The sequence below is a fragment of the Prionailurus bengalensis genome, chromosome D2 (assembly GCF_016509475.1).
Source record: "Prionailurus bengalensis isolate Pbe53 chromosome D2, Fcat_Pben_1.1_paternal_pri, whole genome shotgun sequence".
NCBI lineage: Eukaryota > Metazoa > Chordata > Mammalia > Carnivora > Felidae > Prionailurus > Prionailurus bengalensis.
Window position 1 is genome coordinate 3,638,866 of NC_057351.1, and position 17,399 is coordinate 3,656,264.

The 17,399-nt window shown below is 38.9% G+C and overlaps 1 protein-coding gene across 7 annotated transcripts in view; it reads left to right on the forward strand.

The window, feature by feature from the left end:
- PCDH15 (protocadherin related 15) overlaps positions 1-17,399 on the forward strand; it is a 1,256,363-nt gene that overhangs the window by 1,194,542 nt on the left and 44,422 nt on the right. For all 7 annotated transcript variants that reach the window (XR_006299724.1, XM_043596132.1, XM_043596136.1 and 4 more), the window contains one exon: positions 4,691-4,779. Coding sequence is in view for 6 of the 7 variants with exons in the window: in XM_043596132.1 (XP_043452067.1) it covers positions 4,691-4,779 (89 nt within the window). In the remaining variant the exon portion in view is untranslated. The remainder of the gene's footprint in view (positions 1-4,690; positions 4,780-17,399) is intronic.

Here is a 17,399-nt window from a genome sequence, read left to right on the forward strand (position 1 = left end):
TAAATTAATGATAAAAGCCCCCACGTGAGCACCACACTCTGCTTCCTGGTCCCTCCACGCGTCTCTCCTGCAAGAGCCCCTATTGTGCAGTCCTCCAGTATCTTCTCGACCTCACTGTTGTCTGGTTAATGGACATTCTGTTTCACTGAAAGATAAAATTAAGGCATTAGAAGACAACTACTACAAGCCGCACCACGAATCCTACTGATCTACCAGAATTTATACCAATGTATACTCTGTCTTCTTCCCTGCTCACTTAGACAAGTTCTTTATGCTCCTATCATTACTTCTACCTGTACAACAGGCCCAATCCCCACCCGCCAGCTCTGGGACATTGTTTCAGCCCCTCTTCTGTTTCTTTTATGCAAGAGCCATATCAGTCTCCCCTTTATTGGATTATTCCCATAAACATGCTGGTTTTCCATCTTCCAAACTGTTGTTAAAAACCCTCTTGAGGGGCACCTGGGTGGCTCAGTTGGTTAAGCGACTGACTTCAGCTCAGGTCATGATCTCACTGTTCATGGGTTCGAGCCCCACATAGGACTCTGCTGTCAGTGCAGAGCCTGCTTCAGATTCTCTCTCTCTCTCTCTTTCTCTCTGCCCTCACCCCCCCCATGTTCTCTCTCTCCAAAATAAATAAACATCAAAAAAAACTTAAAAAAAAAAAACCCTCTTGACCTACATCTCCTTCCAAATACCACTTCATTTCTATGTTCCTCTTTCCAGAAAAACTCACTGCTGGGGTGGGCTCTAGGTTTTTGCTGTGGAATCTCTCTTGAACCGTCTCTAATTATAACTCTGCTCCAAGCCCTCATCCAGAACTTCCATGTTACTAAATTCACTGGTAATGTCAGTCGTCATTGTATTTGAACCATCAGCAATACTCAACTGGTTATTACCTTTATGAGGCTTCTGGGCCACATTATCCTGTGGTCGTCTCTTACCTCACTGTTCATCCCTTCTCAGTCTCCTTTCTGGTTCATTTTCCTCTCCTGACCTTTTAATATTGATGTTTCTTCTGGGTCAGACATTAATTCTCTTTTCTGTCTATTCTCACTCCGTAAACTCATTCAGTCACCAGAACTTTAAAATGTCATCTATATACTAAAGAACATCACATTTATGTTTTGGCCCCAAAGATCATTTCTGAACAGCAAATTCATAGATCTGTGTGCACACTGGAAAGTTGGGTGAAGATGCCTATTTAATGTTTCCTGAACTGAGTTCCTCTTCTTCATCACATCTCTTCACTCTGTCATCCCTCCCTCCCCGTCTCCTCAGTTTTACTCGATGACCAGATAATCTTTGTGTTCCTTAGGCTAAAAAGCTCTTGATTCCTTTCTCTCCTAAGGCACACAATGAATCCCTCAGTAAATACTGTGGTATTCATAAATGTTATGTATATATGTGTGTGTGTGACGAACATATATATGTATATGTATGTGCGTGTGTGTGTGTGTATATATATAAATATATATATATATTTATATATATATATATATATATATATATATATATATATATATATATATATATAAATGTATATGTCATCTACACATTTTTCAACCCTTCTCCTATTGGAGCCTGGTTGAAACCACCCTCCTATTTCACCTGTGTCATCTCACAAACTCAGTAACTTGCCCCCATGCTTCCTCTCTTCCCCTACTCAAGTCTGGTGTTAATATAGCAGCCAAAGTGATCCCTTATAAGGTAATTCAGGTCCTCTTGTTTCTCTGCTCAAAAGCTTTTCCTATCACCCAGGTCTTTCAGAGAAATTCCTGGGTCATTACAGAAGACTATGAGGCCCTGGATAATCTGGCCTTCATTGACATCATTTTCTATTCTCCGTTGAAGTCCTTCAGACCCAGTAATATTGGCCAACTTGCTGTTCCCCAAATAGGCAGATATTCCCTCACTTTTGTGATTTTGCAGTGCTTCTGTCTAGAATGTTCTTTCCCCCAAAGTGTTCAGAACTAGCTCCCTCGTCTCCTCCAAATATTTGCAAGGATGCATTTCACACTGCAGCCTCCTCAGACCATCCAGCTCAGAATTGCAGCCGACTGTGTAACATCACATCTCTTAATTGTTTTCTCTTTACAGTGGACTTATATTCATGTTCGTATTTCCACCCGGAAACTGCATGAGGATAGCTTTTTGTTGTTGTTTTTAATTAATTATTTTATTCCCTGATGTATCTCAAGTGCCCAGAATAATTCCTGACATATAGAGGGTACCCAGTGCCCATTCGATGGGTGAATCACCTCTGTCTTACAGTGTAAATTGGCAGTTATCAAAGTGTGGTCCATGGAGTGCCGAGGGCCCCCCCCCCAATCATTTTGGGGTTTGGTGGAGTCAGAACTTTTTCCATGAGACTGCTAGGGCATTGTTTGACTTTTTTACTGTATTGCTTTTGCACCACGATTTTCACTGTATCCTTCATAGTCATACATAAACAGGAAAAAAAGAAAAAAAGCTTGAAGAGTGTCCTTACTCGTAAGCAGTAAAACTGATTAATTTTAACAAACCTCCACTCTTGACTAAATACCTTTTCAATATGTTGTGTAATGAAATGGGAAGTATGCTTCGAACACTTCTGTTGTTTAAGGACGTAGAGGGCAGTCTGAAGGAGAACTATTATGTAAGCTGAATTGGCTGGGTTTTTGTTTTTTTACGAAATAGCTTTTGCTTTGAAAAAATAACTTGAGATCAAATAGGCTTATTCAGACTTGAATATTTGGTAGACATTTACACAAAAATGAATGAAGTGAGACGGTCAGTTCAAGGAAAACAATGGCTACTGATAGCATCAAAGCTTCCAAGCGCAAAGTAGAATATTGGAAAGCTTGGGGGCACCTGGGTGGCTCAGTTGGTAAGCATCTGACTTCAGCTCAGGTCATGATCTCGTGGTTTGTGGGATCGTGCCCCATGTCTGCGCTCACAGCACAGAGCCTGCTTGGGATTCTCTCTCCCTCTCTCTGCCCTTCCCACCCCGCTCTTGCGCACTCTCTCGCTCTCAAAATAAATGAATACACTTAAAAAAAATGAAAGTAAATAAAAGTAAAATAAATTTTAAAGATAAAAAGAATATTGGAAAGCTTGTAGTCCATCACCAGTGTGAGCCTGACAGCTTCCCATTATTAAAGACCATGAGATCAGTGGTCATTTTAAGGAATGTGACATTATTCTTGATATTGTATTATGTAGTGTTTCAATATTTGAAGAATCTGTGTTACTCAATGAACCGGCATTTTCCAAATGACCAATGCATGATATTAAAGCATCATTTGTGGGTAAAGATCCATTGAAAGTGGAAGATAGATAAATGTGTTTTAATGTAACTAAACCCAATTTTCAATTTCACACTCAGACTAGCACTTGACTTTTGGTGTTGTATCAAAGACTATACAAAGCTGTCTAAAAAGATTATTAAGCTGCCTCTTCCTTTTCAAGAAAAATGAGATGGCACCAGAGACCAGTCAGGAGAGACAGTGACCAGCAAGAGAAGGTGAGGGTTTCTAGAGCTTTGCTGTCCAGTGTATTAGTCACTTGTCCTCTGTGGCTACTGAGCACTTGAAATGTGACCGTGTCACATTGAGACGTACTGTAAGTATGCATACAGTACACACTGGGCTTCAAAGACTTAGTATAAAAAATGTAAAATGTCTCAATAAGTTGTTTTGTATTGATTGTGTGTTGGGATGATAATCTATTAACATATTGGGTGAAGTGTATTATTAAATGGCTTTCACTACTTTTTTAATCTTTCTATCGTGGGGACCAGAAACTTTTAAATTACATATCTGCATGTATGTGTGGCTTACATTAATTTTTTTATTGGCCACTACTATCTAAAGTACCTGGGCACAAATAGATAAAAAAAGGAAAGCTAAGAAGTTCATTAGGAAGAATTAGAAGAACTTAGAAATAATTCGTACACTGGCAACCTCTGATTTTAGAATGTGTGCTTAACAAATGTTACTTTTTCTTCTTTTGACTCTTTCTTGTAATTTTAATCCATTACAGAGATTGAACCCAACAATAATAGAAATATGTTTTTTAAAAGTTTTTATAAGCAGAATTTTATAAGCAGAATTCCTTCAAAAATGACCTGTTTATTTCTGGAAATATTTGCCTAACCACTGCACTGGGAAAGTAACATAAATAAGATCTAGGAATGGTAAACATTTAAATACCTTTGTTGTACATGATACACAAAGTCAGTATTCAGGGGCATAACAAACCCAGCGTCTGCTGAAGCAGACATGAAAGCTGTATAATGACCCCATGGAATGAATTATTCTAACTACTCGCATCTCAGCTTCTTAGTCACACTGGATGAATCCTTTCCCGAGATTTGTAAAACCCGTGTTTTCCATTATCCTGAGTGTTCTTAAATAACCCGATTAGAAAAATGAACGTGCCTTCCTTCATGCTTTATACAATCACCAACCAACAAAAAAAACCCACACAACCCAACAAGAGTTGAAGTCACTTAGGGCTCTGTTACTTCTAAGTAAGCAATGATAGTCTACCCATCTCCACCTGCCCAACATCTAATGGCAGTTGTCTAACTAAAGATACTTATTCCTAAATGAAACATGGGGAGCCACTGGGTCTATGCATAGTAGGAAAGAAATGGGTTATAAAAATGCTCGTTAGTTCTCAACGGGCTCTGGTTCTCCTCCTGCAGGTCTCTGTGGTCAACCAGCTGGACATGCAGGTGATCGTTTCGAACGTGCCCCCGACTCTGGTGGAGAAAAAGATAGAAGACCTTACAGAGTAATGGATTTTTACTTACTTATATGTCTATATTCATATAGCTATATTTTTATTGCATTAGGTCATTTTAATCACTACAGTGTTCAGATTAAACCCATAAAACACCATCTTAATAATTCAGTGTACCCTTTTCCTGAATGGAGAGCTTCACTTAAAATATGTGGAGATTCTGAGAGTGCCTTCAAAGAGGTATGGAAATTAGATGTGAGATGATGCTGTTATTCAGGATGCTTTGACCGATGCATCAACATAACCTCAAAACGCTGCAGAGAAGAAAGGAACCTTAAGAGTCATTATTAGAGTATATATCTTGATTTTTTGTAGCCCCAAATGATTCAGAAAACTCATTGAGTCATCAATCCAGTGAGCCCAGGGAATGTTATTTCTCAAAGTGATGGATCTAGATGGCCAAGTCTTATTCTTTCAAAAACCAAGGAGACTAATTTTAGACAATATTAGAAAATATGCCACATTGTGCCTTTTGAACAGTGTATACCTAACATGTCATTGTTGAATCAGACAAAGTTGGGACTATTTATGAAGCCACCGTTCTCTGATATTCTGAATGCTCTAAAAGATTACTAAATGTCTTTACTAGTTCACTCTGAGCCAGCCAACCTAGCCTGCCATCATTTCATAATTTTTAGATGGACACTCATTTGTTAATTCTGCATCTTCCCTTGAGTTCAGGTTGACAGGTACCAATTTCTCACTGCCTCTCTCTAGCAAAATATCTTTCACTTCCAAGTTGCCAGAAGAAGCTTCAGATATCAGACGGCAAAACTTTTAGTAATTATGTGCCGTATACAATAAGAAAAGCTTAATGAATGCCTGAGTATTTCTTCTGTAATAAAAGCATGTGCTCTGTAACAATTATCTCTTACTACATCACAAACTTAACCTTCGAGCGCCATGTACAATGTCCTGTGGAGAAGAGGATTCTCAGTATTTATGCTTGGAATATCAATCATTCAGTGTCTGGGTTACCGCTACAGAAGGGGTTTATGTACACTTAACCTCTTGTCAAAATAATAGCTGATTTACACCTGAAAAAAAATCTAGAATCACGCCTGTCTCTTAGCTGCTTTAATGTTATCTATGGAAGCAGACTTTCTCTGATTGTACCATCAAAATATGGTACAACCATCTTCAACCTCTAACCCTTCATTCTGCTCTCTTTGTCTTCAAAGCATTAGCTAATATTTTCACTTTACGTCAATTTCCCACCGAAGTATAAGTTCCATGAGGATAGGGTGCTGTCCTGTATTTTCATTGCTGTCATTCAAGTTATGTAGCAGGCACCCTATCCATTTTATTGAATGGAAATTTTATACAAGCTAAATCATGATTCCCCTTTCTCATATCAAGACAAAATTTATGAAAACTGAAGAAATGGCAATGTAGAAGTATGATTTCATAGCAGTTTTATGATTTCCCCCCCTCTTAAGTGGAAAGGAAGACCTGAAAGAGAAAGAACAGGCAGCTTTCTAGTCTTGAAAGAAATATATCCCTGTGAAAGGAGCTTAGACTTCTTGTCACATATCAGTTTTGGAACACGATCAAGATGCCTTGGTCTTCCCCAGTCGGCCTTACCATGTCTTATCATTTGTTCACAAAAGCTGGTGAAGCTTATATCATGGGATTGTTGTGAAGAACTAAATAATATAAGCTGTGTAGGGCAGTGAGAATTGTGAATATTCAGTAAATAGCAGGTATTCTAACAACGAGGTTAGTGAGCCAGTCAGGAGTGTGAAGATAGAGATGCCAGTTTTTTCCAGAGGGTAGTTTAGTGTGGAGCTCAGATTATGGGTTCAACCTGACCAGTTTGAAACTTAGGATAACTGTGTGACCTTCAGGCAAGAGATTTAGCACTTAGGGCCACACTTCCTCGTCTAGAAAATTGGAACAAGGATGTCAATCCTGTGTTGTGTTTGATAAAATTTAGGCAGTATAGCATCATTTGTCAGCAGTTATGTGGTTGAATCATTCAGGGCCACAGAATCAAGATCTAGACTCTCATAGTGAATGTTGGGATTTCTTTCTTCTATGCAGCGTTCGCTGGTTATGATGATGAATCAGTCAGAGTGCTCTGGATAATGGGATCCAGAGTACTCTGGATATAGCAGGCACATGCCTAATTCCTTAGTGTCAATTTTTTTTTTTCAACATTTATTTATTTTTGGGACAGAGAGAGACAGAGCATGAACGGGGGAGGGGCAGAGAGAGGGAGACACAGAATCGGAAACAGGCTCCAGGCTCCGAGCCATCAGCCCAGAGCCTGACGCGGGGCTCGAACTCACGGACCGCGAGATCGTGACCTGGCTGAAGTCGGACGCTTAACCGACTGCGCCACCCACGCGCCCTCTTAGTGTCAATTTTTAAAAATCTGTGTTAATTTAGAGATTCTTAAGCACAAAAATTTCCGATCCCTTTAAAAAAATAGACTATTTTTTTTAGAGCAGTTTTACATTCACAGCGAAACTAGGCAGAAGATGCACAGCAGATTCCCAAGTGCCCCCCACTCACAGCTTCCCTCACTGTCAACATCGTGCCTCAGAATTAGTGGCGCCTTTGTAGCAAACCGACATGGACACATCGTAAACGCCCTAAACTCATAGTCCACGTGAGGTTTCCTCTTGCCGGTGTGCACACTGTGGGTTTGAACTCATGACTAACGGCCTCTACCTATCACTGTACGGGACACAGAATAGATCCACTGCTGTCAACGTCCTGTGTCTCCACCTCTTCATCCCTCCTTTCGTCTCTTCCCCTGGCAACCACCGCCCTTTTTACTGTCTCTCTGGTTTTGCCTGGTCCCGAATGTCTTATGGTTGGAATCCTGTGGCCTGTAGCTTTTTTGATTCCTTTTTGAAAGCTGCTGGTCGTCCTGATAAGGACTGTTGGATCTGATTCAGCCTGATGAAGCACCAAACACCCTTTAGTGTCCAGGGGAGGAATAAAAATACACAGTAACTGAGGTAGACAACAGAAGGACACCTTGTTCAATAAAACAAGAATTTATTGTTCCAGTGACCAGACTAACCAGCATGTCGTTTCCTATAGACGTTCTTAGATGGCAAGTCACATTACCGTCAAAGATATTTTCTTTTATTTCTTTTTTTTAATGTTTATTTCTTTTTGATAGAGCATGAGTAGGGGAGGGGCAGAGAGAGAGAGGGAGACACAGAATCCGAAGCAGGCTCCAGGCTCAGAGCTGTCAACACAGAGCCCAATGCAGGGTTTCGAACTCACAAACCATGAGATCATGACCTGAGTCGAAGTTGGACACTTAACCAACTGAGCCACCCACGTGCCCCCATCAGAGACATTTTCTATAGTCCCCATATATCTTTATCTGTAAGAAGGAAACTTAAATTCCATATGATCATCACTTTTTTTTTTCTTCCTTTAGACAGACCCGTAAATGAGGCCAGATCATAATCCTAGTTTTCTTGGCAAGTGTGAAATCAGTACAAACCGGGAGGGTTGATAAAATAAAAATTTGATGACCTAATACAATCATTTCATGATGGGGAAGATTTTGCAAAGGGGTCAGTGTCCTTTGATGGCCAAGAACACAATGCCTGGAAAACAGAATGCTCCTTGTAAATGAGCGTTGCTATAGTGATGGTAATGATTATTCCCCATGCCCCTGGCATAAATGGCTCTACTGAACACTTTCAGGTTTTGTTTTGTTTTGTTTTGTTTTGTTTTGTTTTGTTTTGTTTTGTTTTGTTTTTTACCACTTTTGTTATTTGGGGCTTAGGGAATTTATGGGAGACCAACGCCCCTTTGTAATGAAACATGTTTCTTTTAAATTGTATTAACTTATTCAGCAAATTCCAGTGAGAATCTGTGGCTGCAGGTGGCCCTTTCATGTCTATGTTCTCAAGTACTTTAGGTTAAATTTAGGATTTATCTCTTTGTGGGCTCTGACTTAACAAATGCTTGAGGTTAAGGGGTGGGGCAGGGCTGTAAGGAGGAGGATGGGGAAACCGGGCTATGACCAGCAAAGGACTGGCAGTAGTGTGTGAAGAGGAAGCTGGGAAGTGTTGGGGTCCGTGTCTCCTTTCTCCATCCACTTCATCATGAAGCCCAAATGAATAGAAGAAGGTTGGGATTCTAAAATTTAAATCTTTAAGAATCTGCAGAAATGGCATTTTTTGAAGAGTATGCATCAAGGAGTTTCAGAAATACTGTGCTCCAGCATGAATTGGAATTGAAAATTAAGGTCACAGAGTTGCTCAAACACTTCTCTTACTTTCTAAATACGATATGAAAATTCAGCGACCGTAGACTTTATTGAAGTAGTTATTGATTTGGCGTAGGAGAGCCCATCTCCATGAAATATTGATACCGCATCTGAAATGTGTCTGTGTCACTAATTTATGGCTCCTTGAATTAAGGTTACAAAACATACTTCAGAAATCTAGCCGAGACACACATTTCTAGGATGAGAATTATGAAATCTCTTTGGAAGAGAATCTATGAAACAGTAAACAGTAAATGCTCACACTTATATTTTCTTAAATCAGTGTAATAAAGACTGGTGTTGAGGGGAAAGGTCAAATGGAAAGGCAGATCAATAAACACATTAGCTTTGATCATTTTTACCCTCTCCTTGCTTTTGAGGTCCAGACACTATAAAGGGACAGATATTCCTATTATAAATATTAATGTTAATAGACTAATACATTTGAAAGAGATTTTTGTAATGTTTATACTGTTACTTAAATTTTGGTTTTTACTACATTATTTCTTTCCATTATATTTTTTTTTTTAGTTTTTTTAACATTTACTTATTTTTGAGATAGAGACAGAGCATGAATGGGGGAGAGTCAGAGAGAGAGGGAGACACAGAATCTGAAACAGTCTCCAGGGTCTGAGCTGTCAGCACAGAGCCCGACACGGGGCTCGAACTCACGGACCGTGAGATCATGACCTGAGCTTAAGTCGGACATTTAACCGACTGAGCCACCCAGGCACCCCTTTCCATTATACTTTTTTAAGTGTTAACAGTAATTTCAACTTTAAAAACAATAATTTTAAATCAATGGTTTTAATAACAATACTTATGTAAGTAAAATTCTATTTCCAAAAACAGATAGTAGCCTGAATTTAGTTAGCCTATATGCTTTAACTTGCAAATTCCTAATTTGGAGTGTTACACTCTCTGGATAGAAAAAACAAATGCTTATTTATTCTATTCAGATTCCTATAAGAAAACACTTCAGAGAAAATCTCATGTAAAATTCCTAAATGATATATTAACTCCCCCCCCTCCCCACCCTCACCCAGGAAGTTGATTCTTCTTGAAGGGACCCTAGGCTCAAGCCCCACCCACCAGTGACTAGGTGGCAGGTCTCTGGCCAATTAAACTCTCTAAGTCCTAATATCCATATGCAATGCTGGAAATCTATTAATTAAATAAAAAGTAGTTACTGGTTGTAAGTAATGGAAGCGTAAGTATACCAAGCAAAGTCTGTGCTCCCATGGAGCTTCCATTCTATGGGGGGAAAACAGCAAATAGAATAATAATAAATTAATATATAATATGTAGCAATATGAAATTATGGAAGAAAGGTCCTGTCTCAGGATGATGGAGGAAAGCCTTGTGATAAGCTGAAATCAGAGCAGAAAGGAGTTAAGGGAAACAGCCAGGTGGTTACCATGATGTGTGGGGGTGGGGCAGTTTTCCCAGAGAGAGGACACTGCTGATGTGAAAACCCAGATGGAGGAGACTGTTGTCATATCAAGATAGGAAGTGAGTTATATGGGATATCATGGGCCACTTGAAGGATTTAACATTTTACCCTGTGCAAGATACAAAGTCGATAGAACTGTTAGTCTGATATCGTAGCCGTGAGGCATAGGAGTGCTTAACATGTGGTCAGTCCAAATGGAAGGTGCTCTAAGTATAAAATATACACCAGATTTAAAAATATTGGTAGCCCCCGCCCAATAAAAGGACAATATCATTAATAATTTTAGATGGATTATACACTGAACTGGTATTTTTTGGGTGTAATGAGTGAAATAAATATATTAAAATTAATCTCGCCATTTTTATTGTTAATCTTTTAATGTGGGTACTAAAAAATTTGAATTTGCATGTGATTTGCATTATATTTCTTTTGGCCGGTGTTACCTGTAAGGATTTGCACAGAGAAATACTGTTGTGGCTTAAGTTTTTAAATATTGTTGAGTGGGAGACAAAGTGAGGAGCTATGAGTCCAGGGAGAGATCTCCGGGGCTTGGACTGTTGTTAAGGTAGCCGCAGGAGAGATGTTTAGATGAAGGGTATATTTTGAAGATGCAGTGTATAAAATTTGTAAAATTCCTTGGTTTGGGGTCTTAGCAAATGGAAAAAATAAAAATTTCTTTACCTGGCCACTGAAGACTTTGATAAAACGATATGTGGGAAGGTCACAGTATTCTCTTCTTGGAGACAGTCGAGTTTATTTAGCAAGATTTGGTTCCCCACAATAAATGATGCCAGTTCCTTTTCTCGTCTTCATCCTGCTGATTTCTCAACTCAGTGATAAAGTGAAACTCCATTATCTACCTCCTCTCACCATGGCCGCTTCCCTAGCCCTGCAATAAGGTTATTTTCTTTTGTCTTATTTATTCCTCATGAACTGAGTGTATTATATACGTCAGGTATGGTATTATCCTATAAAACCAGTTGCAAGCTGTTTCAAAAATATGTCCAGCTGGAACATATGGAATGTTATTATATCTGAGAGATTCTTCAGTTGTGTAGTCTTTCTTATCTGCTGTATTTTAAATTAAATTGTTGTAAGTATCGGCAATCACATGCCGATTTTAAGTATACTTAGCACAAAGATGTGGTCAAAGTTGAAGAGCTTATCAACAGAGAATGATCATAAGTGATCTAATTTTTATCACAATGAAGCACAGACAGTTCCATGTACAACTTTTGGAGACAACATTTTCCGAATTAGTCATGTAATAGCTATAAAATAAATTGAAGCCGATCATAAAAATAAAACACAAACTCAACATAAAATGTTGAGCTACTTTTTACTATTTAAGGTACAATTCATGATTCTTTAGAACACATAAATATGCTTTGGTTTTAGTCAGTCTTGGTGATTCATTGTTTCAACACAAAGGAAATTCATCTGCTATTTTTTTCAGAAATACTCAGTTTGGGGCTTCATTTTGGTAGAGAAGGAGAAGTCATCTCTTTTTGCAAGAAAAATACTTATTTTCAACTTACTGTGTTGATAATTCTTTACAGAATGGAAGTTGGCCCAGAATGCAGTGAGGCTTTGATAGCATACTATCTGATGTTGTTATTCGTACATATTGTAGTAGTATGTTTAATGCTTAATTCCTTGAAATGTGGGAAAGTATAGACATTTGAATTCCATTTCTATACAAATGTAGAATTTGTATTGCATGGTCATACAGCAAAGTTTTAAATTATCCCGGTGTCAGTATTGAGCTGACATCATGGAATCATAGTTACAAAGAGGGGTGCTTCAGTACTCTCATTTCTGGGGTCCTATTTGTGAGGGTCAAAATGTCCTATTTTGTATGAATTCTTAGTTTTCATTTGAAGATATGCTATCATAGCAGAAAATGAATATATTATTTACACTAAGGATTAAACTTCTGTCCAAATGGCTCAAATTCATGGTACTTAGTATTTTGTTTCTGATAATATGTTTCTGATGTATTAGGGTAAATTTTTATTTTTTTATTTCATGTTATATGCATTCTCCACATTCATATTACACTTGACCCTCGAACAACATAGGGTTCAGGGGTGCTGTACAGGTGAAAATCCACATATGACTTTTGAATCTCCAAAAATTTAGCTAATAATACTCTACTGTTGACTGGAAGCTTTACCAATAACACAGTCAATTAACACATATTGTGTGTGTTACACATATCATATGCTACATTCTAACAATAAAGTCAGAGAAAAGAAAACGATAGTAAGAAAATCATAAAGGAGAGAAATACATTTGTAGGGCTGTACTGTAAAAGCTCCATGTATATACGTGGAACCATGCTGCTCAGTGTTATATATGGGTCGACTATATACTTTCCTACATGCACAGTTAACCAAAAACAAATGACTTGTCAACTAGACTTCGCTTTTTCTTAACATACCATCGTATAATAATTCAGTAAAACATTATGTATGCTGATGTCTTGCTTTCAATAGATTTGTTTCATATTTTAATGGTCACAATACCCATCATTCACTAACACATTTTAGAATCTTTTTTTTAATATTTTTTAAAGTTTATTTATTTTTGAGACAATGCCAGAGAAGAAGCGCAAGCAGCGGAGGGGTAGATAGAGGGAGACACAGAATCCAAAGCAGGCTCTAGGCTCTGGAGCCTGACGCGGGGCTTGAACTCACGAACCGTGAGATCATGACTTGAGCTGAAGTCGGACGCTTAACTGACTGAGCCACCCAGGTGCCCCATTTCAGAATCTTTATAGTCAAAACTATACTAGTTTCTGTTGGAAGAAACAAAAAGTACTAAAGGAAAATAAATGGTGTTTCTCAGTTAATACTTACCACCTGACACTTGTCATATAGAAAATTTAAATATATTATTTGTGCCATGTCCCCATCTTCCTCAGCAATATGGACATACAAGTACTTTTGTCTCTCTTTTATCATTTTTCTGCTTTTTCATTGACACTCAAACCTTTGGAGACGATGAAAAGAAAGCCAAAACAAATAAACAAAATACTTCCTATAATTCCATGGGGGATGTTTGGATTTTGTTTGTATTTTAAAAAAAAAAAACGTTTGAAATATTTGAGCTATAGCTGTTGTTTTCAAGAAGAGATAAGTAGACTCTTCCTTAGCTGAAAATCTGTTTTCATGGAAGATCAATTTAAAATGCTATTTTTTGAGATTCGGAGCAGATAGAGACATTTTCTTTATTGCCTTTGTTTGCTCTGTGAGAAAAGTGGAAGCGTTAAAAAATAAAGTTGTATTGAAGGAGGTTTCCTGTTTAAGAGAATAGCAAGCTTGAAGAATAGGGTTTTGATTGAGGGGGAAATCAGTTTAATCCATAAGAGACCATTGTAATGAAAGTACCAGTATATTGTCTAATATTCTTGTTTTAACTTATGATCTGTGCTATATTACATATAGCATTTATACATATAGCACAGATCATATGTATATGTATATATATAAAGAATTTGAATACTTACTAACATAAGTATTAAAGTTAATAAAAGAAAAGTTATATAAAAGTTAATAAAAGAAAAGGTTAATTTATACAGGTATATTCCATCCTGTGATTTGAGGGAAAGTGGCTATTCATACTCCAGAGGTGAAATCCATTAACAAAAACAGTGAAGAAAGGTATTTTCCAGCTTCCTATTGAACTTAGCTTTTGATAAAAAAAAAATCATTGGGAGCATAGTTGGGAAATTAGAGAAGCAGAAACAAGTCGAGTATTATAATCTCTGTTTTACTTTTCCCAAATATCACACGACTGAGTTCCGTTCATGTTTCAGAGCCTTTGCTCGCAAAATAGAACATAACTGGAAAATGGATGCAGGGTACAGATTGTTACATATGATATGTGTCCATTAAAATGTGAATCACGGTTGCTTCTAAAGGTCTTCAAAATATATAGTGGGTACTTTTTCCTTTAAAAATTCTTCTTTCTATCGTAGTCTTTTTTTTTCCTGAAAGTTTTCTTTTTTAATTTTATTTTTTGAATTTACATCCAAATTAGTTAGCATATAGTGCAACAATGATTTCAAGAGGAGATTCCTTAATGCCCCTTACCCATTTAGCCCATCCTCTCTCCCACATCCCCTCCCGTAACCTTCAGTTTGTCCTCCATATTTAAGAGTCTCTTCTGTTTTGTCCCCCCTCCCTGTTTTTATATTGTTTTTGCTTCCCTTCCCTTATGGTCATCTGTTCTGTGTCTTGAAGTCCTCATATGAGTGAAGTCATATGATACTTGTCTTTCTCTAATTTCACTTAGCATAATACACTCTAGTTCCATCCATGTAGTTGCAAATGGCAAGATTTCATTCTTTTTGATTGCCGAGTGATACTCCATTGTGTGTGTGTGTGTGTGTGTGTGTGTGTGTGTGTGTGTGTGTGTGTACGCACACCACATCTTCTTTATCCATTCATCCATCGATGGACATCTGGGCTCTTTCCATACTTTGGCTATTGTTGATAGCGCTGCTATAAACATGGGAGTGCATGTGTCCCTTCGAAGCAGTGCACCTGTATCCCGTGAATAAATGCCTAGTAGTGCAATTGCTGGGTCGTAGGGGAGTTCTGTTTTTAGTTTTTTGAGGACCCTCCATACTGTTTTCCAGAGTGGCTGTACCAGCTTGCATTGCCACCAACAAGGCAAAAGAGATCCTCTTTCTCCGCATCCTCGCCAACATCTGTTGTTGCCTGAGTTGTTAATGTGAGCCATTCTGACAGGTGTGAGGTGGTTCCTCATTGTGGTTTTGATTTGTATTTCCCAGGTGATGAGCAGTGTTGAACATTTTTTCATGTGTCAGTTGGCCATCTGGATGTCTTCTTTGGAGAAGTGTCTCTTCATGTCTTTTTCCCATTTCTTCACTGAATTATTATTTTGGGGGGGGGTGTTGAGTTTGATAAGTTCTTTATAGATTTTGGATACTAAACCTTTCTCTGATCTGTGATTTGCAAATATCTTCTCCCATTCTGTCCGTTGCCTTTTAGTTTTGCTGAGTGTGCCCTTCGCTGTGCAGAAGCTTTTATTTGGATGAGGTCCCCATAGTTCATTTTTGCTTTTGTTTCCCTTGCCTCCGGAGGTGTGTTGAGTAAGAAGTTGCTGGGGCCAAGATCAAAGAGGTTTTTGCCTGCCTTCTCCTTGAGGATTTTGATGGCTTCCTGTCTTCCTTTTAGGTCTTTCATCAATTTTGAGTTTATTTCTGTGTATGATGTAGAAAGTGGTCCAGGTTCATTCTTCTGCATGTTGCTGTCCAGTTTTCCCAGGACCACTTGCTGAAGAGACTGTCTTTATTCCTTTGGATATTCTTTCCTACTTTGTCGAAGATTAGTTGGCCATACGTTTGTGGGTCCATTTCTGGGTTCTCTATTCTGTTCCATTGATCCGAGTGTCTGGTTTTGTGCCATCATAGTCTTTTAAGTTTTATGGTGCAGAAGTTTTGCCAAATACAACAGCTTATTATTTTTTAAAATCAGTCTCACCCAGTGGTGGGAGGTAAATAGAGCATTTTATTGTGCAGCCCCTCAACTCGGAGACCCAACCAGCAAGAGCCCACACCTGTGTTCTCTTAGCTACATGTATGGTTATCCTCCTAACTTCCTCCAGCTCATGCACAGTTTACCTCTGACTATGCTGTTGCTTTTTTTAACATAAGAAATACATTCAGCTACAAGCGTATGTAAGAAAATCCCATTTGTATCAGCAGCAACACAAATGGTATTTTAGATACTTTCTTTTCTATCGAAACTGTATGAGATGCCACATTAAATTATTTTTTCAATGTTCCACCTTTGCAAAGAGGAGTTGAGGCACAATGATTCATACAACAACACAAGGTAGGGGCATCTGGGTGTCTCAGGTTAATAAGCATCTGACTTCGGCTCAGGTCGTGATCTCACAGTTCGTGGGTTCTCCCGCATCGGGCTCTGTGCTGACAGCTCAGAGCCTGGAGCCTGCTTCATATTCTGTGTCTCCCTCTCTCTCTCTCTGCCCCTCCTCTGCTCGTGCTCTGTCTCTGTCTCTCTCTCAAAAATAAGCATTATTTTTTTTTAAAAAGGTAAAGTACGTGTCATATGAGTCATAAAAATAAAGCAAGCAGAATAAAAAGAAATGGAGGGAGTTGAGTAAGATGAGCAGAGAGAGGCCGTGACCATGCCCTGCAGATTGGTAGAGTGCTCCCAAACTTGCTTTTCATCATTTTAGGGTCAAAGTGAAAGAGGCAAACCAAGGAACAGACCAAAAGGAAAGGAATCAGTTAAAAATTGGCAAGGGGGGGGCGGGGTGGGGGGGACTTGCAGTGGGAAGACAGAACCATTTCTGAGTCAAATGCCAGAAGAGAAGGGGATGTTTCCATCCTGTGGAACATCACAGAATGTACAAAGTGTGATGTATGAAGTGGTCCGTGGTTCTCAGCACAGCACCTGGGACGTGCTGTGGGTGGGGTCTCTAAGGTCTGTATTAACAGAGGACATAGTGCAGGGTATCAGGAAAGCCTGTGCTGTATCCCTGTGGGCATCCGCAGTCCTATGGGTTCCTTTCAGCCAGGCTTTTGAAGAAACATTCACAAGTACCTGGGTTGGGGCTTGCAATCACTCACTGTGAGGGGCTTCTGTGACAACCACGACAAATAACTAATCTTCGTGCTGCTCTTTTTTATTTGTTGGGGGTTGTACACTTACTGGGCGCTAATTAACTTCTCACAGAGCCCTTTGGGGTAGGTCTGACTGCTTTCCCCTTGCACCGGTGAGTCCCCTGCAACATTGGAAGTTGAATAATTTCCACAGAGACACAGATAGCAAGTGGGAGAGGTTTAATTTGAATCTCCACGTAGGGGCCAGGGGCAGGCTGGGTCCCTAACCACTCCCTCTTTGCAGTGCTTCTTAA